The sequence below is a fragment of the Excalfactoria chinensis genome, chromosome 15 (assembly GCF_039878825.1).
Source record: "Excalfactoria chinensis isolate bCotChi1 chromosome 15, bCotChi1.hap2, whole genome shotgun sequence".
NCBI lineage: Eukaryota > Metazoa > Chordata > Aves > Galliformes > Phasianidae > Excalfactoria > Excalfactoria chinensis.
In genome coordinates, this window is record NC_092839.1 from 8,622,983 (window position 1) to 8,647,389 (window position 24,407).

Genomic DNA, 24,407 nt, shown 5'->3' on the forward strand with positions numbered 1-24,407 from the left:
AAAGAGGGAAGAGGAGTGCTTCCAACAGGGATTTGACATAACAATAACAAATGCCCTTCAGCACATGCTCTTTGGAGCACCCTCTACAAGTCCAAGCTGGATCCAACCAGCTCCAACGCCATCTCCAAATGAGGAAGTTTAAAAGAAAACCCAAATGAAGCAGAGACATGAGAGGAAGAGAGAGACGCGTGGAGAGCACGTGCTGCCCCACAAATCTTCCACACGCACCTCAAAACTCTTCCTGGCTGGTTGCTGGGCAAGCAGAGAGAAATGCCAAAAGTCCCAGCCAATTGGGAAGCATGGCTGGAAGCCCCTCATTGTAAACACCCCTCTGCTAGAGCCCTCCAGCAACATGCACCAACACAGTGATTTATGTGATTTGCAGGATAGGAAGATAGAAGGGAGAAAAAATCCTAAAAAAAAATTAAAAAGAAAAAAAAAGTCAGAACCTGAAGCAATTGATGCATCCTGTCAGCATTCAGGTCTTGGCACTGCAGTGTAATGCTCCACATTTATTACAATCTTCCCGATAACACAGCAGACAATTACTATAATTCCTATTTTTAAAGCCCCAGCTCCCCGCGGACCAATGGCTCACGCTTAAAGTGTGGAGAGGAGCAGGTGTCAAAGGGACTTCATTACATTTATGAGCCTTTCAGAACCGCCCAACGTTCAGCATCTCGCTCACGCCATGCACTGACAATGCTACGTGGGACTGCTGGGAGCTTGTGCTACACCTAAGCGAATTTCAGAGAGGACTGTTTTGTTTTTGGTTGTGTTTTCTTTTTTGACAGCAGTCCCAGGGATTGACGTGCCTTCAGCTGGTGCCTTGGCAATGTGGGTTTCCTGATGATAAATAATTTAGAGTCAGTACAGGGCAGGCTGGGGGCAACCGAGACGGTTCACGCATCATCATTAAAACAACCTAGAGGAAAGGAGCAAAGGGAAAGCATTGAAGCTCTGGTTCTCAGAATCAGTTGCAGGAGGTTGCAGGAAGCCACACTGCCCTGTGGTGTTCTCAGTGAGAAACCCTCCAGACAGCACTGCGGGGTGAAACTGCAGGTCACACAGTGTTTGTTTGTGGTCCCGGAGACCAATGGGGCACTTCTATTTGTTCTCTCTCTTGTTTGTCTAACAGCCAGGCTGAGAAACTCCCCGGATTTCATTATTTTTATCACTTAATGGAAAACTAGCAATTAGGAAGGAAATCTGGAAAGAAATGATTGCTACCAGATGCTGGCCTCTATGTACACGAGTTCAACTAGGACAAGGCAGGTCTGTACAGCTCCTCTTCACTTTAGCAGCCTCCAGCAAGTCTCCCAACCCTCTTCCATAGGATCAAGCAGACAACAGACCCTACATGGAGTCAGGATGCTCACACTGTGGCTCAGCCATGTCACTGAGGTCACCCCTCATCCCTGCTGCCTTTCCTCCTGTCCTATTCTCTCTGAACGTCCTTTGGTGCAGGAACAGTTTCTCACTGTGCCCTGCACAGAGGATCTTCCTGGCATAACACAAGCAATACTGATGGCATCCTGATGCCGCCTATCAATAGGGCTCAGAGAGAGAAACTCAAAAGCCAGTTTAACACAAGCGCTGTTTGAATTTTAAGAGCCTCCTCACACAGTTGCAGTCCTGCTCTGCTCCCAGGACCACAGAGATGCAGCGTGGGAGCAGCACAACAGATCTGACACGTAGTCTTTACAGACTATCTGCAGAGTTGATATTTTCATCTTCCTTTATCTTAATACACATTTATTTTCAGAAGGAAGACCACAACAGTAGCAGAAAACCTCTGGAGCCTCCTGAGCTCGGCCGCCCAGGTGCACTGCGCTCCAGCAGCTCTATGCAAATACCCCATTAAGGGCCATGCTGAAATTCCCCAAGGTCAGCAGTAATACTTTATATGTATTCAAGAGCAGCACGGAGCTCAGAGAAAATAAACACGCTGAAAAAGCCCTGAGCCGGACAAAGGGAGGTGAGGATTCAGCAGGAATATTTATTTTGCTCTGAAAGCAGCAGAGCCGCCATCGGTGCTTATTTGTGGATATTGCAAAATGCCATTTACAAGAAGCTGCGTCTGAGGGACAGACAGAGCGAGCTTCTGTTTTAAGCTTTAAAAACCACCAAAGCCAGATTCTCTCAGCAGCAGGTAGAGCAGGAGGAGGAAAATGACAGAAGAAATGTTTTCCTATGTAAAGGTCGAAAAGTGGTTTTCTACTTGGTCTTCCCCTTCTCTTCCAGCTACAAAGAGACCCTTCCCCAGTTCAAAGGAACAGGCAGTGCCAACCACCTAACCTAAAGAGAGCTCTCCTCCACTGCAGGAGGGCAGCCCAGCTCTCGCAGCCCTATTTTAGGGCTGAGTTCAAAGCCAGGTTGAGCTAAGGGAAAGGAGAACAGTGCATAGGAAACCTCCACTATCTCCTTGTCCCAAGAGTCAAGCTCTTTTAGGCTCTTATCAAGGAAGACCAGTTTGCTTACGAATTTGAACTCCCTTCCCTGCCAGGGATTGGATCATGAGCCTGAACCAACCCCAAGAGTAAAGGATGTGACACCAGGGTTTGACTGGATGACTGCCCAGAGGACTATGGGAGAAATTAATGTCAATAAAACTACCCCTCAGCACCCACCCAACGGTAAGGATGGGTCTGAATGGCTTGGTCCAATTTCTCCTCGCTTTGCTTTTTAGTTTTCAGAATGGAATCCTTCATGGGACACTGCAGGCTACACATGGATGGAGACACTTGGACCTGGGTGACCAAACTTGCTCTTGCTCCCTGCAAAGCACTACATCATCAGCACTCACTGCAGGAAACACAGAGACCATCCTGCTGTACTTTCTCCAGCTGCTAATCTTTACAGAAAATAATAAGAAGGGACAGAGGAAGGAACACTCCTGTCTCAGAAGCCTTCCTCTGCTTTCGCAGGGGGTTGAATGTTGCTGAAAGCTTCCACACCAGCCCAGGAGCTGCTATTTTATAACCATACTCTGAGGCAGAGTTTTTCCCCCTGCTGCTTGATTTAAATCCTCCTGACATCCCACCTCTCATAAGCCCCACTCAGCTGAACAAAATGCTGTATGCCTGAGAAAGGACGCCCTGCTCAGCACTCTCAGCCAGGATAGGATGCTGCCTTGACATCTTCAGGTGAAAGAAAAGCACAGCTTGCACCCCCCTTTAAACAAAAAGACTGCAGCCACATTGCAAACGTCCTCCTAAGGCTATACTCTCATTTTTCAGTCACCAAAAGGGTCCAATGCCATGCACATACAAGAAAAATTACACCAAAAAAAAACTCTGCAGATTAAACATTTACAGAGTGCTAATGCTCTGTCGCTGTAGTAGCAGCATCTTCTGCATGAGCCAAGCGGAGCAGAAGAGATGCTTCCAAGCATCACACTTGACACAGCCCCAGCTGCACCGTGTGCTGCACGGTGCTGCCTTTCAGGCTGATTTCATATGCAGCAGTTTAAGTCAACATACGCTTTCTCCTCTTGACTGTTTGAAAGTGCTACGGCAGGCAATCCAAACGCCATTTCACGTGCGGAGAGACCTAAGTGGCTCAGTACGTACAAACTGCTCTTAACGCCGAAAGAGGAAAGAAAGGGAAGGAAAAAAGAAAGGAAGAAAAGAAACCCCACAGCTCCTCAATCCCATTGTTTTCAGACATGGGAATAAGTTGTCATTTTCATAACGTTATCCTCAAGAGGCAGTTGCTAAAGCAAAATGATGAGCACATCTCCAAAGAGGACTCTGGCAGCCCCTATCTGAGCACCAGCAGCCTTAACTGCACCAGGGTTCAGGAAAATTGGGATTTGGGAGGAAAAGATTTGTTTTCTTGCCAGCCATTTGGGCCAGAATGAATGCAAGCATGCCAGGTGCAGTTGGGTACATGCATGGAGCACCCCCCTCTGACACCCTTCAGAGATCCTATTTCAGACCTGGCAAGAGAAATGCTATCCTGTGCCTGGAATTCTTGAGAAGCAGCAATAAGTAAAGGCACCCAGTATCCTGCTGTCCTTCCAAGCTGCACATCCTGTAGGTTGCGAGCCATAGCTGGCATAGAAAGCTACAAATAAATATCTGTATTTAGGTGGTCCTACAAAGCCAACTTGTGTCAAGATCAACACCTGCAGGCACCTGATCCCCAGCATCCCCAAATGCTGCTCCCACTTTGATGCCCATTTACACTGCGTTGAAGTGCAGCTGAGCAAAGCACAGAGCTTCAAGAAATGGTTAACATTAGCAATGCGCTTGGCAAAGGCAGAGCGCTAGATGAGCACCAGGTACCGGGTACATTACCTTTTGTAATCATCACTTTATTAACATACAACAATCTTATTAAATCTCATCTAAGTGCTTATTTGGCAGGTTCAATAGAAAAGCCTTAATTGAGCTGGTTTTAAATATAGCAACAACTGCTTACGCTGCTTTCTAAGAAGGTGCGAGCGTTCCTGGCGACACCTGCATGCAGCTGACAGCTTGTTAGCCATGAAGGATGTGTGCACTTGCTGCTGATTTCTGCTGCTTTGGGGTTTTCCCCATGGCTTGGTTTGTTATCCCTCTTCCTACACCTCCGAACATGAGTCACCCAAGGAGGGCATCCTCCACCTCCCAGATGGGTCACTGTCTGTCCTGGATGCTGTGCTTCGCTACCCAGGAACTAAATGGGGCCGGAAGCTTCATTTGCGAAATGAGCAGCCCCGTTCTGTGCTTAATTAAAGCTTCCTCATCTGCTGGCAGCAGTTCTGTGCGAGGTTTGACAGCGCTGCCTGGACCTCTTTCATCAGCCACAGCTGCAGCTGGCAGTGGGTAGTGGGATGAATGCTGCACTTGTCCCTGTAGCTTCACCTGGCCTGTGCGGAGCTTCTTCCGACCAAACTGCAGAAAGAGCCCATTTTTATAGCCCTGGGACCAACCTCAATATCCTACTCTGAGCTGTTCTTGAAGTATGAGACCAGGGAGGAAGGGAAGATGCAAATATCTGGCCTTGACGCCAAATCTTGGCAGCTGGAAGCCTCTCTGTCTGCACACCCCATGCAGGAGCTTCAGCTCAAACAAGGACTTTCCAGTTCCTTCCCTTCCTGGGGGCGAAGCTGCATTTCCCCCCCCCCAGCCCAGCTGGTCAAGGAGGACTGGAGCAGCACTTGGCCCTCATCCTGCCGCCACTATCCCAAAAAAGGATGCTCACCTTGATGCACGTGCCGTGCAGGCTGGTGGCTCCCTCGCAGCTGCTGATCTTCTCTCCACAGGTCCACCTCTGGTTCAGCAGCTCACCCCGAAACTCATTTTCTGGGAAGGGAAGAAGAATATGGGGTCAGGAGGATGCAAAGTGGGGGTGCCCAAGTTACAGCTCCTGACGGCATAGCAGGGAAACACTATGGGAAGCATATACTTTATAAGCAGATTCTTGGCACTTTCCCTTCCTCTAACACAACTTCAAACACACCTAAAGGGTTGGTGCCAGCCCTGCAGCACACAGGTGGCCCCACAGCTGCGAAGCTTCCTCTCCTGCATGCAATAATGGAAAGCATTTGCCCCAGGACTGCAAGTCCCCAGCATCACAGCTCACTTGGGGAAACGAGGGTCTCTTTGGGTGCCACCATCCCCAGCCTTTCCCTTCAACCTGTAATTGCAGCTCCCCATGGCACCGAGCAGTGAATAATGTGCTGCCTGCTTCCAAGCCCCCCTCCATTCATCATCTGCTGATAAAGCAAAGCAGAAGAGTGAATCCCCAGCAGTAGTCACACATTGCAGGCTGCAGAAGAGCCCATGGCAGCTCAGGGCTCCATGTCTGCTGCCTCAACAGGCTCCCACACTTCCCTGATATTTCTATTATTTGGGTGATCTCAAAGCAAAAGCAGGGAGAAGGCCAACATACACTGAAGGAAATCTGGAAAAACGTTTCCAAGCAATGGATAAGTATCACAGATAACTTGCTGTGTTTGTAAGACACCCCCTGAGCAGCTTCATAGAGTTACAGAATGGTTTGGGTTGTAAGGGACCTTAAAGATCATCCAGTTCCAACCCTCTGCCATGAACGGGGCTGCCAACCGCAAGATCATGTTGCCCAGGCTCCCTTCCAACCTAGCCTTGAGCACCTCCAGGGATGGGACATTCACATCTTCAGAGCTGCCCTTCCACCAAGAAGTTTGTAGGAGAACACACAGCAAAGACTGAGGAAAACACCCAACCCCACCTGGATCTGTTCTTTATCTATAGGACACTAAGGAACAGCCATATCCCACAGTGCTTTTAAAGATGAACACGCTGAAGGGACTGGGACAACTCAATCCCGCAGTGACATCCAGCCCCAAAGTAGCACCCGAGAGAGATGGCAGTGAAAGTCACCCCTGTGCTTTATAACTGCAAAACCCTTCTGAAGGCAGAAGTTCAGAGGACTTTCCTAGGTTTCATGGGAGAAATGCCTGTGCTGGAGATCCTGCTCCAATCCCTGTCTGAAGCACTGGGTCTCCACAAAGGGCACAGGGCTTGGAAGCAAAATGCGAGAGCTGCTGAAGGATTGTTCTGCTTTAGAGAAGCTCTGAGGAAAGGAAGCAGGGAGGCACAGATGGCCAGGCAAAAGATGACAAATGAAGGAAGACATGGGAAAGAAGCAAGGAAAGGACAGAGGGAAGGAGAACAGAGGGGGGGAAAGATTCATATATTTCAGTAAGAAAAAGAGATGTTTCTGTAACACATACATGGAACATTACAGCCTGCCTGCTTGTCTGAAGGGAGGCATTTCCATAAGCTGTAGGCTAAGAATGAGCCAGGCTGATGGCACGCTGGCTCCCAGCCTGCTCAGCATCCTCCAGCCCCACTCCTTGTCCCTCATCCCAGCCCAGGTGGCTGCAGCAGCTCCATCACATACGAATCAGATTTCCCCTGCTCTGTGCTGCTCACATGCATCTGGTCTCCAGAGGGGATCAGCTTGCACGCACTGTGCCCTTTCCCCTCATCTCCGGACGTGGATTCAGCAGAAATACAGCTCACTTACACGAAGGATGCTTGTTAACCCCTGCCTGGACCACAAAGAGAGAGATGCAAGACATCACCTTCAGAACCCTATTTTGCCCATATGAAGCAGATCTCAGAGGGATCCACATTCTTCAGTCCCCTCCTGGGAACTGGGACAGCCGAAGCTACCAGCCAGGAGCACTTGCATCCACTTCCCCTTGAAAAACAGTTCTAAGTGCTTCTCCATCTGACAGACCCCTGCCTGATGTTCACATACAGCCTTGCCCTGCTCTCTCCACCCTCTGTCCAGGACTGGCTGTCTCACTGGTTCCCTCATTAAAAAGGTTATTTTCCCCACCAACATTTACAACAGTCCACTCTAAGACATCACCACGTCCTCTTCTCAAACAGTTTCTTTCCCATTCCTTGAGACTATTCGTCCCTTCCTCTTGTTCAGAAACAGCCCCTGGGGAAGGTCAGTTGTGAACCAAAGCAGCGTGAGTTGGGCAGAATCTACAAAACCTTTGGGTCAGTGCTATCAGCTCCAAATGAGAGCTGGATGCTGTAAAGGGAAAACACATGCAGTTCAGCATTAATCAGAGTTGAGTGTATTTCACTTCCCAAGGAGAGCAAGTGCTGATGTGCCACAAAAATAGCAAAGCTTCCCAAACAGCAGAAATAACCCCCCCAAAAGATAAACCCACATGAAACTCATGAGTGCAGAAGGTGGGGCTGTGGGAGGAGGCTGCTGGATGGCTCCAGCCCCAGCATTGTGGGCAGCACACCTGCCCCCAGGGCTATGCCAAGGACAAGGATGCTGCAGCAGAGCAATGGGGTGATAAACTGGGTACTATGGAACAGATGGGGAAAGGGCTTCACTGCCTCATATCCACATCGCTGAGTATTTAAACTGAAAGGCCAGAAGAAAAACATATCGGTCTTCATTTGCTCCCCCAAGTGCAAGAAAAGAGAAAGGAAAAATGTAGGAATTTTTCTTCATTGTCATCCGAGCACATTTTTCATGAGAAAAGTGAAACCTGAGCACGCTGCATCTTTCAGTTGGGGTGCTCAGCACCCTGCCAGCTGACGTGGGCTTACTGCTCAGGGCCAACAGAGCAACAGCCCCTTTTGGACCCCTTCTTTCACATGCATCAAAAAAGCTCACAAAACAAAAACAGGCCTCAAATCCAAATTCTTTCATCATCTCTGAGCTGTGAAAGTCACCAGTGGGTGCCTCTACCGTCCCCAACACCCCGCACTGCTTGCTGGCTCACTTTGCAGCCTATCACCCCTACCCACTGTGCTCTGCACACAGAGCTGCACTGAAGTCGCTGCTCACACGTGCTGCTGCTGAAGGAAACGCGTGGTCTCAGCCAGATGCTGAGAAATATTGGCTCTCTCACCAGGTTTACAAAGAAATAAGGGAATATTCTATTTAATCACAGGGCACTTGAAAGTCTCTGCAGGTTCCTCTGCAGCTGCAGCGAGGAACAGCGATGACATGGGGTGAAATAACTCTCGCATCCCTCTGTGGAGGCAGCTGAACACACACTTCTGCCTCTGCTGCCATTACACACACCGACAGCGAGGCATAAAGGCAAGGAGCTCCCAGCAGTGCCAAGCAGCCTGGTGCAGGGCTGCATTTTCCTCACAAAAATCCTTGAGTTCTTAATTGCCCTTCCCAATATTTCTAAGAAGTCTTGAATGCCCTCTCACAGCACAGAAATACCACCCATCCAATGCAACTGTCACTCTTACCGCAGCAAAGCTACGTTCAGTGCTTCAAATTTAGCTTCCCAAACATGCTTTTAATTTAAGATTTAATATTGGATGTTAATTGTATATTGCATAGTAAATGACTGATCATTAAAACATATTAATTGAGGTTTAACAGCTCTATAATAGATACTACATCTCATGCTTATCAGCAAATATGATTTAATAATCAATTAGAAAGAACGTATGGATGGGAGGTGAAGCCAGGCAGACCGCAGGCTGATCTCTTCTTTGCTGGTTTAATTCGAGATGCTTTTCCTTAGCAGGTTGGGAAGGGAGCTTGGCAACTGCCAAACAGATATTGAGTTTGGGCACTGTCACTTGGAGAACTCACCTGGATGAACCCCAAAAGTTCATTATCCACAAATGTGTGGAGCATTGGACATTTTAAAGACTCCTGCTGCTCCCATTCCCAGCTTCATCACCACACTGGCCCAGCACCTCTCACTCTCACAGCACAATGCTCACTGTCCCTCATCACCACATCACAGAGGGCAGCGCAATGCCTCGCTGCACCCTATGCAGACACCCAACCCCTCACTGAGCACCTGAAGTTGCAATCCCACTCAGCATTGGCTTAGCATGTTGTGCTACCAAACCACACCTACAAAGAAAGCAAATGAGGCTACAGCCTCTCTTCATCAAGAAGATGAAGAGCATGCATGGTCAGTTCATAAAGCTTTTTATTTATTATTACTTTTACTCTTTTTCCTCTCAACTGGCAGAAGCACAACACACAGTGCTGCCAAAGACATAGATGGTGCTTTCCACCTTCCATCCTTGTATTCCTCATGTACTCTTCACAAGAGGAAGAAATGCCGCACACCCCCGCTAACACTATTTGTGCACAGTTCCTTAAATGCAGCGATAAAAAAAGAACAAAAAGAGTGAATGCCTTCCAGCATCCCACCTTCCCCAAACTCCTCGGCTCACTCTTTGACTTGTTCCTTCCTCACAATGGGTGCTGCCACGCTCACCCACAGCGGGATTGCTCCTTCTAGTGCCTTCCTCTCCACCTTTCGTGCATAGACACGCTCACGCACTCGCGCCCGATGTGTGTGCAAACAGGCGTGTAACACATCGGGCATGCAGTGAGCACCTCAGAGAAGCAAAGAACAGGATGCTGCTTTCTTCTCGCACATTTTCCTTGTTGTTTTGTTCTCATCTGGCTTTCCCAGTACCTCCCCTATTCAGTAAAAGCCAAATGCAAACCGCGTCCCTTAATCGCCCAAACAGCCGCTCACCGCTGAGAAAATAATATAGATGTAACTTCCAGCATCACACACTTTCTTTTCCATTTATATGCAAATGCAGACCTTTCACCCAAGCTGTCTCAAAGAAGTATTTCCTTAAAAATGCAAATAGCACGTTGCAAGCAGTTACTCTAGCTGAGTCTTTCTTATATTATTATTATTATTTCTTTTAACCTCACCAGAGCGGCAAAAAACAACTGCTAAACTGCACCCCGGTAATAATTACTTTTCCTACCAAATCCAAAGCCTCCTTGGAGCCAATGTGTCGAAACACCAGCGGGAGAATTCATCGCTGATGGATTTGTAGAGCTGGTTTTGGTTCGCCGTGTCTTGGGCCAGGAGGAAGGAAGCAGCCCCAAGCTGAGCTCAGAGAGCCGCTCATCCACCTCCCAAGGGGTGAAAGCAGGCGGCCAGCCAGTGTAGGTGGATGGCAACCAGACTGAGTTGGGTGCAGAGCCAATTTGGGTGTTCAATACCTTGTGCTCAAGCCACTCTGTCATCAGTTGGGATATCAAGAGAAGTGGAGAAGCAAACCTGAGCATCATATCTACAGGAGGGGATACTGGCAGCATGTTAGAAGAGAAATGGCAGTGGTAATGAAAGGAGTTCCTCACATACAGAAATATCAAGTGAAGAAAAGGTATCGACCGACAGCCTTCCTGGGACAGGTCACAGCATCAGGCCAAATATACATCTCTGCAGAATTAGGGAAAGCACTGCAAGAACTGGTGAGCCCTGAACTGATCTCTTCTCCATCACCTCTCTGCCAGACCAAGGTACCAAAGGCTTTCTAATACGTTGAGTTTCAAGCTTCCAAAAACACCCCAGTGATCTTGTCACCAGGTGGACTTCAATCTGCCCTGGGACTTTACCTTTCAACCTCAAAATGAACAGAACAAAACTGCTACTGCTCAAAGGTGGCTCAATACTGACAGCACAGAGGCATCCAGGGGAGCCCTTCTGACCCCAGCATTGGGCTGGGACCCACCACCAGTATTTGCTGCACAGCTATTTCAGCACCAGGTCAGGTACCAGAGGGAAAAGCTGCCTCAAGGAGCCAAGGAAGATGCTGGCGGTGCCTCTGACGCACAGTATGATGACTAAGTGGGCTACATCCCAGCTGCCAGCTTGTCTTTATGATATTAAGCCTTTCCTCTCCGCTGTCGTATCAGAAGTGAAAACTTGACACATAAGCGTGTGTCACACGGAGCCCAACAGACAGCAGCAATAAGGCAGGAATGGAGGTGAGCTCATTGTGCCCACAGCTCCCTGGGGGAGCAGCAGGCCTGATCACAAACCCCTCCAGCACAGTCAGCCTGCAGCCATCCCCACACTGCCCACCTCACGCCGGCAGCATCCAAATGGCTTTATCGACCCAACAGCCTCTGCTGCTGGAATGCCACAGCCCACCAGGATGATCACTTGCTTCAGATTAAGCAAAATCATCAAATATGCAAAGTTTATAGCCCTGCTGGCACTGCTCTTAGTGCTCCTACAGACCCTGTATAATTGAAATTAAATAGAGGCAGAGTGATACCTTGCTGTCTTTCCTATAGGAGTCAGCTCTTCAAAGCTTGCTGGTGAATATAAAGCAGAGAGAATGGCACACCTGGGGAGGTGACAGGGCAGCAGTGGGTGCTCTTCAAGCATCTCAGCTGAGCCCACCTGCAACTGTCCCAGGAAAACCCCATGGGAGGGAGGTGTGGAGCCACTGCCTGACCTGAGCCACAGCCAGAAGTCAGCCCAGCCCTTGGTGAGTTCCTACCTCTCCCAGCCCTCTCTTCCACTCACAGCCCAGAGGCAGCACCTGATGGCATCACTGGAGGAAGCCAGAAGATTCCTGGCCATGCACAGGAGGAGATAACAACTCTGCTTTGCTGAGATGCTGCAGGTAATGTCAACTGTTTTGACTGTCCTTTTGTTTTTCATAGCACCAGCACAGCTCCCAAGCACCTTTATTTCTTCTTTAAACAGAGCATCTGCTTCCAAAGGGCAGCTATTAATCCTCTCCTGTCACTCATGCTCTTGGAGAGAGCATTTCTCTGGGCAAACACAGCTATTGGTCACTGACTAATTACATAAAAAAGTATTGAGGACAGCAAAGCAAACCTTTAACTTCACTTACTGGATGCTTGCTTGGTACAAAGCTTCAAGCTTTGGAGGAGAAAGTTGCGTATCAGCAATAGAAGCTGGAGCTCACAGCCATGGCAAGGGCACAAACTTTCTGTCCTCTCAGCTGGAGCTGGGCTAACTTTGCCCAAGAACATCTCCCACACAAAGCTTTGAGATGATGCAAATAAATATTTGTTGCATTTATCAGGTAATGCAATTAATAGGACATGGTCAGTGAGCGCAGTGGGGTTGGACTTGAGGATCTTAGAGGTCTTTTGCAACCTCACCATTCTATGATTCCACCTGACACAGCCAGCAGGCACCAGCTTTTGACTTTGTTTCCCCCCATCACTCTGCTTTGCCCACACAGCCCACACCATCTTCACCACTACATAGCTCAGCTAAACACATTTCTCTTTCTTCCAAACCCCAGCATTTCTGCTGCTCTTTTCCAAGTTCTCAGTGCATTCATGTATTTCCCACAGCATGCAAAAAAACAGACAGGTAACAGCGTGCTGAGAGACACTGCATAAAGCAAACCCCTTGGGACAGCTTTCCTGGAGCTGTATTTACAGACATCTGTTCACAGCAGCCCTGGCCCCAAAGAAACATCAGCCCTGGATGTTCCTTTGGAACCACACTCCAATGTGCCAGGCCTGGCTTTGTATTTTAATTCCTCTTGCTGGGGAGGTTCCTTGGTGCTCCGTGTGCAGGCAATTTGGTGCTCATCACAAAACTTAACCAGCTACTTTCAGGGATCCCAGGGACAAGCACAAAGCAGTTACTCAGCACCAAATTGTCAGTTTTGAGGGATTGCTTAAGAAAGAAAGAAAAGAAATTCAGAAGTGCTCAGAGCATTGCCTACAGAGCTCGCCGGCAACACCTTGTTTTTAAATACTACGTGCATGAAAGCTCCCCCAGAGACATCCCTCATACCTTATAATAACATTCACCGGGGGGATCCTCCTAATGCAGGGTTTGAATTCATTCCTGTTCAACACACCTCGTCCCTCTGCTCTCAGAGCCCAATCAGCTGACAGCACTGGTGAGGCTGCGGCTCAAAGAGACGATCGCAGCGCTCTGTTTTGCCCTCCATGCTGAGCAGAAAGGTCAGAGTGTGACCCCAAGGAGGTAATACCTCAAAACAGGCCGGACTTGCAGATGCTGTCCCACGCAAAACGATGTGTTCTGCCAAATGGTTTCAAGCAAAGGAACGAATGAGAAGAAACCCGAATCCCTACTGCAGTTTATATTTAATTAGAGCAAAGGCAGCTTATGCAGCAGTTTCGGAAACATATTGTCTTACAGCATATTGGATATTTGTATCTTAACAGCTCAACATCGATTTCTTTTATGTGAAGGAAGAGAGGGAAGAGAACTGCATGCCCTAAGTTGTGTTAGCTCCAAAGAGACTCCTGTACCACTTGGACTAATGTTTAGAGTAATCAAAGGCGTGAACTCATGTATTATGTATGGGAACGAGAGTTTTCAGTCTTCTGCAAAAAGGAATCTCCAACGTTTGGTATTTTGTTCGCGTGCTGGCACCATATGGCTCTCCCCTGCTGATATTCTTTCACACCAGAACTTTATGTTCAGATGCTTTAGTTAATATTTTACCCAGCAAGCATAAACAAGATGCAAAGATTGCAGTCGACAGCAACCTTCTCTTACGCCGTATCCCTGTGCTAACGGTGAAGGGCTTTTTCAGCAAGTCGTTTACCGAACACATGTCTGGCATTTTTCCCCCTCCTTAGGGGTCCAAGCTGGGCCATTTACTTTAACTGCATTAGCATCAAATAAAACAAGCAGCAAACCCAAGGAGGACTTTCTCACTCCTTTCTTCCTACTCAGCCTTCCTGCTGGTCCGAGGCAGAACTGGATGCCCACAGCGCTGCATACAAGTGCTGTGTAAGCACGACCTGTAAGGCTGCAGCTCTGTTTGCCTTTCCTAACTGGATTTTACCTCAGGACAGCAGAGTTGTCCCTTCTCCATCAACCATCAAACCACACCAGCACATCCAAACTGACCTCCTCCATCAACCACACCAGCGTACCCGAGCTGACAGCCTTGCTTTTCCCCCTCCCTGCCCCAAGACAAGCACAGCACCACTTCAGAAAGCTCCAGCTTGGACATTTGGCTCAAAACACTGCATTTAGATTTCCTCCACCTCCCCCCAATATTCTTATTATTCTTTAATATTCTTAAAACAAACAGGACCTAACAGATGTCTTTCAGCCCGCACTCTTATTAATGAGAATATTGTAAGAATGGAAATCAGGTCACAAATGTTTAATACTTCGTTTAGAAAGTCTTCAGCTTCTTTAAAGAGTTCCGCTAATCCCAACATGACAGATGTACAAGGCAGTTTTGCTTGGGGCAGATTAAAGTTCTCGCTCCGATTTGCTCTTTCATTTGGTCTGATTAAAATAACATCGCATTTATGCGCTGACTTCAAAATAAGAAATTAAAGAAGAAAAAGAATAAAAGTAAAAAAAGAAAAAAGAATAAAGAGTGACCAGTAAAGGCCAGACCACAACTGAAGCACTTTATTGTTGTTAAGATGAAAAAAGCAAGACAAAAGGAACAGAGGGACAGACTGCCCATACCCAGGTTAGTGTTAGAGCTCCGCAATGGAGATAAAAGGGGGATCTCTCCACACTACATGGATTATTTGTGTTGTTTTTTGTTTTTTTTTTCTCCATTTGAAAGTGTTTATTAATCTATTCTCTCTGAAGAGAAAGTTCAATGGAAGCCGGATCAAAAGTATTTTAAATCAGGTGAAAAATATATTAAAAATAATAATAATAATAGAAACAAAGCCAAAATGAAAAGCAGATACTGCTGAGTTTGTCACTGTGTTGTTCTGTGCTCAGAGCCAGGTAGCTGCTGGGAACAGCCTGGATATTGGTCTGGACCTTCCTGGCCCAGAACCTTTCACTGCCCCAGCAACTCCACTGCAAAACCACAGCGATCCCTCTGGCTGGATCACCAGCCTCCACATTACAGCTATGTCATGTACACAGACTTTTCCCCTTCAAACTCCAGCTCATTCTACCCTCTAAAAAAATCCCACAGAGCGTATCAAGTTACCAAAGTGTTGCCCCATTTTGCTCCAAGGCATCCTCCCCACAGCACCTACATTGCAGAGCAGGGGCAGCATCCCCAGCACAATGCCTTGTGTTGGAGCAACACTGGGATGCTCAGGGATCCTACAGCACACACAAGGAAAGTGCAGCAGCTCTGCATGCAGGACACCCTTGACATTATCCTTTACCTTCAGTCTCTCAGCCCTATCCCAAAGGGCCAAGCCACCACTGACAGCAGCTCCTTTCTCCTCAGCAAAAATAGCAAGGGAAAATAAGGTATGGGATGCGTGGGATGGGGGAGGGATAGATTTCCCTCCCATCTCTGAAGGGCAGCCCTTCTCTTTAGCATTACTTGTGACATTTCACCAGGAGCAAGGTGCACTGGGGCATCTCGCCTACCCTAGAGCTTTTCACTGCTCATATATGTCACCATGCTATCACAGCACCATCTCCTAAGGACTTGCTGCTGGATCAGGTTTCTGTTTTGCAACAGCAAACAGCCTCAGGAGCCATAATGATTTAGAATAGGAGGTTTCTCACAAGACAGCCTTCAGCAATGCCAACCAGTGTGCACCAGAGCACTGTGCAGCACGTGCCCAGGGAGACCAGCACCCAGAAAGCAGCAAAATGTGGGAGAAAGGAAGAAAGAAAATGGGGAAAAGTGAAACTTCCTGACAGCAACTTCCACCCTATCAGAACTCCAGAAATACCCAGGAACCGGGAGGAGGAGTGTGAACAAATCCGTGCCAGGCAATTTCAAAGCACAGCTGTAGGGCTGCTTCCCATAAAAGCAGGTAAATCCAGGGTCTGGGGCTGCTTTGCCACTCTCCTGGCTGTCAGTATCCCCAGGTGAGCAGCCATGGATAGACCAGCATCAGCACAACTAACTCAAGATGGGAAGGAGTGCAGCACACAGTTGTGGGCATTGGGGTATTCCCAGCTCTGTAACTGTGCAGTGTGGATCTTCCACGCTTAGCTCTCAGGTACAAGGAGGAAAAGGCAACAGCTACAAAGTGACAAGAGACGTCCCTCGTCATTAAGGAAAGAGCTCTAACAGCTAAGCCATGCCGTTTATGGCTCTAAAAATAAGTCCCTGCTCTTCACCAACCACCACGTGCGCACACACACACAGTGCAGGGGAAGACCAGCTCTTGCTCTCCACTTTGCCATCAAACTCTGGCATCTGTCTTCCCAGAGGCGAAGCAATGCTCCCCCACTCCCTCCCCTTTCCACAGCTTCTGGGAAGCCCAGCCCCAGCACAGAGATTTCCCCCTCATGCTCAGGCCTTTACTGTAAAGCTGCCGTTTCCCCTTCATTGCTCTGTTCTTGAGGGGGCAGGGGGTCCTCTCCACCCTCTCCCCCCCCCCCCCCCCCCCCCAAAGCTCCCAAGTGGGGCAGATGCGAGCACCTCTCACCAAACTGGCACCCTCAGAGCACAAGAGGAGAGTATGCATCAGAAAGGGAGATAAGGACCTCTCTGCATCGCACTGACCGGCTTTTAGGCTCAAGAGTATCAACTTCCCTGCCCCCACCCCACCACCCCCACTTTCAAATCTCAACGGAGAAAATGTGGGACTTAAGGAAAGAAACGCGTTTACATTCCTAAGCCTCAAAGCTCGTTCAGGATGCGTTGCTGACTTGGAGTGAGCTGTTCTAACACACACACATTAAAAAACAGAAAGAAAGGAGTACGCCCCATCCCCAGTAAGAAGCCAACTTTGGAGGCAGCACCGCTAAGCTAAATTACGGCATGGGGGGGGGGGGGGGGGGGTTGAAGGCGAAGTTTAGTAATGCCTGCTAAAATGGCAGCTGCTCTGACGCCGATCTACGTCTTGCATTTAGCCCTGCCCTCATCATCTGACTACCAGGAATCGGGGCCGGCCTGCTCTCAGCACCTCCTCCTCCCCCCCCCCCCCCCCGCGCTGTTCCCGAACCCCAGAAGCGGAGCTCGGCCCGCCCCTGTCAGCACTTCGCTACTTGGGCTCATTGCAGAAGACCCGGCTCAGCTGCGTTATTCGCCATCCTAATGACTTCCCCCACTGTCCCCCTCCCCTCCCTCGGCTGGAAGGCACCTGGGCTCATTGTGCCCCCCCCACTTCCCCAGCCTCAGCCCGGAGCGATTAACCAGCACAGAAAACAAAAGCCGGGGGAGGCGGAGGGGCTCCCGGCTCCGTGGGATGCTTTGGGGATGAGGGTGGCAAAGTGTGCACGGCTCTGCAGCCCCTTCCCACGCCATGCAGCCATAAGGATAAGGGAGAATAAGGGAGAAGTGTTGCCACCTCCAGCAAAGGGCTTGAGTAGGGAGCACCCCTAGTCCCAACACCACACTTCACAGTGACACGGAGCACCGCCTGGTCTTCTCCCACCACCAACGGGACTGGGGGCAGAGCCAGGCTATGAGGACTCCCTTCCCCCCTTTGTAGGAGCTCACATTTAAGGACGCAGAAGCAGGGCAGACTCTCAGGGCTGAGCAGGTACCAAGTAAACACACAGCCCACCCCAACGGGACCCCCGCACAAGCAGCCACCTCCTCTACCCCCCAGCCAGGGGGTCAGCGCCCCCGACCAGAGCTGAAGCCACAGTACCCAGACCCCAACTCTGCCAGGACGCAAAGAACAACTCCCACATACTGTCTGCAAAGGAATAAACCCAACTTTGGGGGAGTTTTCCTACTCTTTTTACCACTGCACGGTGAGGATCTCACAGATCACTAGACTGCTTTAATAATCATTAATAATGACTTCTCCTCGGCCTTTCTGCAGCAGAAGAAGGAGGGGAAGGACAGGGAGAGGGCAGACAGCTTTGAGAGAGAGGGAGCTGAAGGGAACAAGTTGTGCTGTGGGAGCCCTCGGGCCGCAGCAGGCGCTGGTCTGTGCCTTGCAACACGCGCCTGCTCCAATCTGCGCCGCTCGGGAACAATAAACAGGATCATACAAAGAAGTGGAAAGGCGGCATCTTTGCTTCTGGTTTCTATGACAGCATCAGAGACAAACCAACTATAAACTCTAATTCCTGGATTCCACCCCCCTTCCCCCCCCCCACAACCCCCTTTTGTCTGCCATTAATTAAAGTGGCCATATGGAAAAGGCTGATAATAACAGAAGATGAGCCAACCAGAGGGAGAAGGAAAGAAAAAAAGAAATAACTAAAAGTAACATCGGAGCAATTGGATTTACCCTGGGCTTTTTGCTCTTGTTTTTAGCGGCTGCTCGGAGCAAGGGGGCTCAACAATAGCGGCAGGAGAGCACAGCAATGGGGGCCCCCTACAGCTGCCCCACACCGCTGGGCAGGTGGCAGTTCTCCAAGGTCTGGAGAGCAAAGGGCAACCCCCAACCTGTCCCAGCAGCTCAGCTCTAGCTGGGGGGGGTGCCTGTATGCTCCAGGCCTCCCGCCCCGGGGAGGGTGATCCCTACAAGCTGCTCCTTCTGCATGGGAAAGCTGCCTATGGGGGTACCGAGCACCCCAGCAGGACACCTCCCCCGGGAGGGTCGGCTCTGCCCGCTGGCAAACTGCATCCTGAACTCAGCCAAACTCACTGGGGTCAATTGCAGCAGCAGCGCTTCCTCAGGCACCAACCCCTTCCCTTAGCCCTCCAAGCAAATTATCCTCGAAACAAGTGAAAAAGGGGATCAAACAAACAAAGAAAAACCAGCCTCACAACTTTGCTGAAATTGATAAAGAGATTAGCCAAGCAAAGCCTCTTCCAAGACAGCTAAAAATAAGAAGCCTCAGATTTCTGCCATGGTCAACATACAGCAAGAAATCCACAAACATGGCACACTTCCCTTGTTCCTCGCTGCTATAAATAGAGAAGTCTCAAGTAGTCAATATCGGGGGAGAGGAAAAGGAGGGAACGTTAAAAAAAAAATAAATAATAATAATAAAGTCTGCTCGCGGCAAGAGTGAGCGCAGGGCAGGGACCTCGAGCGTGCAAGCGCAACCCCCACAGCACACGCAAACACACACACACACACACATATATATATATATATATATACATACACACACACACACTCACGCACCCCTCAGCGCGCTGCTCCCCCGGAGCGGGGCTGGAGGTGGGCGGCGTGGGTCGGGGGGAGCCCCCCGGGGCCGCGCGGAGCAGCGATCAGCACCTCAGAGAGCTCCGCGGAGCGCGGCGGCTGAGCGAGCCCGTCCCGGCGCCCCGAGCGTCTTCTGCTAACACCGAGCACGCTTCCCTTCGGATAAACATCCGCCGAGCCGTCGGTCTGTAAACCCGGCAAGCATCCTCTTATCCTCTTCCAGAAATATTCAGAAAGTTTCCCGGCTGAAAGCGACGTTATGCTTTTTCTTTTTTTTCTTTCTTTCTTTTTCTTTCCCCCCTCTTTTAAATATCTCCTCCTTCCTCGTTTTATTCAACCTCTTTTTCAGTCAGAAGCAGAACATGTCCACTGGCATCTCGCAGCCGGCGAGAGAGCGAACGAGCAAAGATGGACCTAGGAGCATGATGATCATCATAAAATCCCCTCGGTTCTCCAGTGCAGTTCTCAAAACAACAACCCAGCCTTCGTGCTCTAAAGGCAAAACGCCTGCGTCTGTTTACATCAAGTGTGTGCTCCGAAAGCCTTTCCCCTCTGCTTCAATCCAAGGGAGGGGGAAAAAAAAAAATAGGAAAAAACAAAAAACAAAAACAGAAAGAAAAAAAGAGGAAAAGAAAAACAGCCAGCATTATCTGCCTTTGTCAGCGAAAGAACATAATATTGACTTACCTTTCCCCACAGCTATTGTCTGCCCCTTTGCAAAATGACATCACGGAAACCAATCATGAAATTTGCATGGGGGAGGCTGTGGGGGGAGAGTTCTTGGAGGGCAGCCCACTTCCCTACACCAGTAACACGCGTGTAAGACGGGTTGTTGGTTTCAATTAAATATCTGATACTCCTTAGTGTGTGAACTCTTAAGCCTGCTAAAGGCAATGTCTCATTTACTTAATGACCGCTCTCATTAATGGAAATGGCACAGAGGGGGCTTGCTGCGCCTTCCCTTTGTAAATACACTACCCATGAACCCTTGGGGTTGCAATATATCTGTTTACTCTCTGAGGTGAAATAAATTTACAGTATAGCATCAAAAAGAGAGAGAGAGAGAGAGATGGAGCTGCTGACTTGAGTGCGCGGAGAGTTGGGGCTCTCCCTGCCTCGCCAGCCCCTCTTGCCTCACGCTCCCCTCCCCGAGACCCAGCAGAAGGTGAGTGATTTTGCCTGAACTGATTCATAATTAATATGCACGAGGCTCGGGGCTCCTTTGATGGCAGCAACACAAAAGGACGGCGAGCACGACAAGCGCCGTGCCATTTCCCCCCCCTCACCCCCCCCACGCATCCCGACGCATGGTACGGCCCAATAATTCCTAATAGCAGCAAGCAGCGAGTGACAGATGCCCTGGGTTAGCACAGCTCCAGCGAAAGTACTTTACAATATTTATTGGTGGTTAGGAAGATGACCTATCACCATAAAGAACAGACTGGGAAATTTATCGCCTCTATGAACCTGGAAGTATTGCTTATTAGCTGATATCCATATTCAAAAGCAAGTGCTTAAAAGGTATGCATTTTTTTTTCCTTCTCCTCTTAAATAAATACATAAATGACCTAACATTCCCAGCAGACATCACCTCGCCCCAGGAAGGACAGATAACATCTCGAGCAGGGTTACACTTTGGACTTTGTGACAGGAAGAAGAATGGCACAAAAAACTCTTAAAAGAAAACAGTGACTAGAACAGTTCAGGAACTGTTTCCAAGTGAGAAAAAGTGCATTTTTTCCACGAGCCATTTTCCTTCACAAATACCTCTGTTTGGTGGGGACATGAACATCAGCAGTACCAGAAATCCCCCTTCCCTCCCCCCACCTCAAGCCAAAAGGCATCAGCACGCTACAGGGAGCATTAGTGCCGCGATCACAACTTTTCTGAAATAGAGGGAGAAACAGAGGCATGCTGCACCCGCCTGAGGTGTGGGAAGTGGGAGGTTCACCTTCCGGCCCCCCCTCACTCCATCCCCAGCACTGCCGAGACAATTAAGACTTGACTGTCAACTTAATGAAGATTTTCAAAAACATGCGGGAGCTCACAAATGGATGGAAACCCCAGGAGCCTATAGAGAGATGAGACAGAGCAAAGACAGAGCCTGGCAGGGGGAGCAGAGTGCTGCTGGGGGCCGATCCTCCCTCCCCTGCAGGCAGCCTGAGCCCCGACACTGGGCAGAGCTACAGCACCTGGCCCCACACATTACAAACTCTACCAGACCCCTACCTGGCACTGAGAACTTAAAGGATCACCAGATACGGCATCATCCCACTCATAGAGCAGTATGAGGATACTGACTGCATTCCCCATTTGGGGGGTTTCATTGAGAAGAGGGTGACAAAAACATTAATGATTTTAAACTGTTGAGGCTGCCCTAGAAATTCTTATGATGCCCATTTCTGTGGCTTGCAAGTCTGGTGTGCTCCTAAAACCATAAATATAAAGGAAGTATTCGGCAGAGAGTACTCCTGAAAAGCTGTTTTCTATCTCCTTTGGACACACTACGAAGACAGAGATATTTTACATCCTAAACCTTTGGCATTCAGAAATTCTATTAAACTCTTATCTGCAGGCAGCAGGCCTGGTGCTACACTGCATCTCCATTGTTCTGCACCCATGATAGAATCAAAGGGAGGGACGGGAGGGCTCAGCTCCTCTCCCCACAGTGCTGTGCTGCCTTGTGCTCTCCACTACTATTTCATTTAGAGAAGCAATTCTAAAACTTGAGAAACAAAAGCATAATAAATAAGAGTGGTAGGCAGAAGGGGGGGAGGGGGGGGGTGGGAAAGGGGTCAGTTTTCTTCTGTCTTCCTACATAAATCTGTACACACATCACATGTTTACAAATAAACATGTGTGCAAACAAACCTGTGTATTATTACATGGACACTTTATTACTGCTATTGTTGCATTTATTGACACGATGCACACAGGAATCCTAGGGTAGATCAAGCTTTCAGCTTCAGTACCATTTCATTAAGCTCTGGGTTACTAGAGGATGACAGGAAACAAAGAGGAGCCAAACTTACCAGACTTCACCTTCCCCTTCTCTCAAAACCTACTCAAGCAGAGCAACCAACCACCTCCTTATCCAGAGTTTCCAGCTAACAAACTAACAAACAAAAATCCACTCAGCCCCCCTCCCAGATCCTTCCCTACCACCCAATATCTCTGGGTCAGGCCTGTCAGCACCCTTCCACCAGGGGGAAGGCGAGGAGCCCGAGGACAACAACCGCGCCTTGCTTCGGGTCAGCACCACAGCGGCGGACAGCTCCGGCGCCCCCGCCCCGCCCGCTCCAGCTCTCTGAGCCTTCCCGACCCTTTCCGCGACTCTCCGGAGTCACTTTACAGTCGTTTGAAGGCAAGAGATAATTATTGTGCTCTCCTCGGCCGCCTCATCCCTGAAGGGAACCGTGCAGCAGGAAGGTATAAAATGAAATATTCAAATATTTTTCGCCTCCAGAGCGTTGTTTGAGACGAGCGTGCTGAGAAACCGACTGCACGTAGCCCGCAGAAATGAATGCCAAAAGGTTTCTTTTTTGTTGTCGTTTTTAAAGCGGATCCCCCCCATCACTTCTGTCCCCACAGCGCTTTTTATTATTATTATTATTTTCCTATGCTGGCGTATTCAGATCAAACATTTCAAACTTTCGGATTATTTAAGATCAAACTGCAATTGCTCGTGTAAATACGGCACATAAAAATACCGTGCCGCATTTTCGCTCGCTTCGCTGAGACTGTTTCAAAGTCATTTAGATCTCAAACTTTATGCATTTGTAATTGGCACCAACTTCTCCGGTTACCAGCTGGGGGTGGAAGATTTTTTTTTTTTCTCCTTGTTTCTTTCTGAAAGCTTCTATGCAGATGGGCTGGCTGCCTTAATGCCTCAGACTACAATTAGTGCTGTTGTATGCCGAATAGAAATGGCCAGCATTAATATTGTATATGGAACAGCTGAAGGGTTGCGAAGAAACCTGCCCACTACAGGCCCCTGGCAGATGGAACAACATGCACAGGCACACACACACACAAAAAAACTTTTAATAACCCTTTGCTCGCTCTCGGGCTCGCCCCTTCTCCCCGATTTGATCGGTTCCTTCCCACAGAGGCAATGCCTTTGTCTGACCCACATCTAGAGCCTTTTGCTTCCTTAACGAGCAACAATTGGAGTAATCACCGTCGTTTGTGGAGGGCACCTGCGTTATCCCAGAACTTTCTCATTGTGCCTCGGTTAATGGGGGTGCCGAAACACATCCAGGCACGAACCAGCTTTATATTTGGTAACACCCCATCCTCACCCCCCCCCACTGCAGAGCCGAAAACAAACAAACAAAGCAGAAAGCCAGCAGAAAAAACCCATCTGAACAGAAGTGGCAGACAACAGGATTTTTTTCCCCCGCGCCTTCCCTCCTCATCCTTTGTAATTAGCCGAAATGCGCCGTAGCGGGACAAAGCCCCACAGCAGCAACCCCAGAACCGCACACGAACCCTTCGGGGCTGAGCCCGGAGCAAAACGAACGGGAAAGGAGCCCAAGACTCTGCCTGCTGAACGCGAGGACAAGAAACCCGTTCTCTGAAACACGCTTTCCACTGTGTCATTAGAGTGGGGGGGGTGGGGGGGAACCCCAAAATAAGGGGAGCAGGGTAGTTTGTGAGGCCGCCATCCCCTTCAGTTCACCGAGCCCCTTTGCCGAGGCGTGGCTTGGGCAGGGTGAGGCTGCTCGAGTGCTTCGGAGGGGAAACAGAAGGAACCCAACAAGCACCCCCTACGCTCACTCCTCCCACCCCCCACCCCGCATCCACCGGCGGACAGTTACGAACCGAGGAAAGTCCCACAGAGCTTCATCCTTGCCGGGGAGCGGTATCTGCCTTCGCTGGGAAAGCGAACGAGGAGAGCGGCAGGGCCCGAGTTTACTCCATCCCTGGGAAAAGTTGCCGTCCGGAGCAAAAACTTATGCGTGCCGGCGGCCAATGGGACCTCGCCGCAAAAACAGTGCAGCGCACTCAGCGGCCAATCCGCTGGGGAGGGCGCCGAGGGGCCCCGTACAATGGCTCTGCCTCCCCCCACAACCCCATCCCCGCCCACCCCTCCCAGCTGTGCGAAGGGTAAGGGGGGAGAAGATGGGGAAGGGGAGCCGCTCCTTCTTCGTGTTTTTAATTAGGAGAGGACAAAA

General features: G+C 49.4%; 1 protein-coding gene across 4 annotated transcripts in view; it reads right to left on the bottom strand.

Moving 5' to 3' along the window:
* The window catches only part of MYT1 (myelin transcription factor 1), a 54,803-nt gene extending 30,652 nt beyond the window's left edge, over positions 1 to 24,151 (bottom strand). For 2 of the 4 annotated variants that reach the window (XM_072350340.1, XM_072350338.1), the window contains exons 1-2: positions 24,055 to 24,151; positions 5,191 to 5,291 (exon numbers count right to left, since the gene is read on the bottom strand). In XM_072350340.1, coding sequence (XP_072206441.1) covers positions 5,191 to 5,291; positions 24,055 to 24,079 — 126 coding nt within the window. In that variant the 5' untranslated portion in view covers positions 24,080 to 24,151. Of the gene's footprint in view, positions 1 to 5,190; positions 5,292 to 19,917; positions 20,164 to 24,054 lie in introns of those variants that run through there. The other 2 variants (XM_072350339.1, XM_072350341.1) reach the window with 2 other exon arrangements.
* Positions 24,152 to 24,407: the final 256 nt, after the last annotated feature.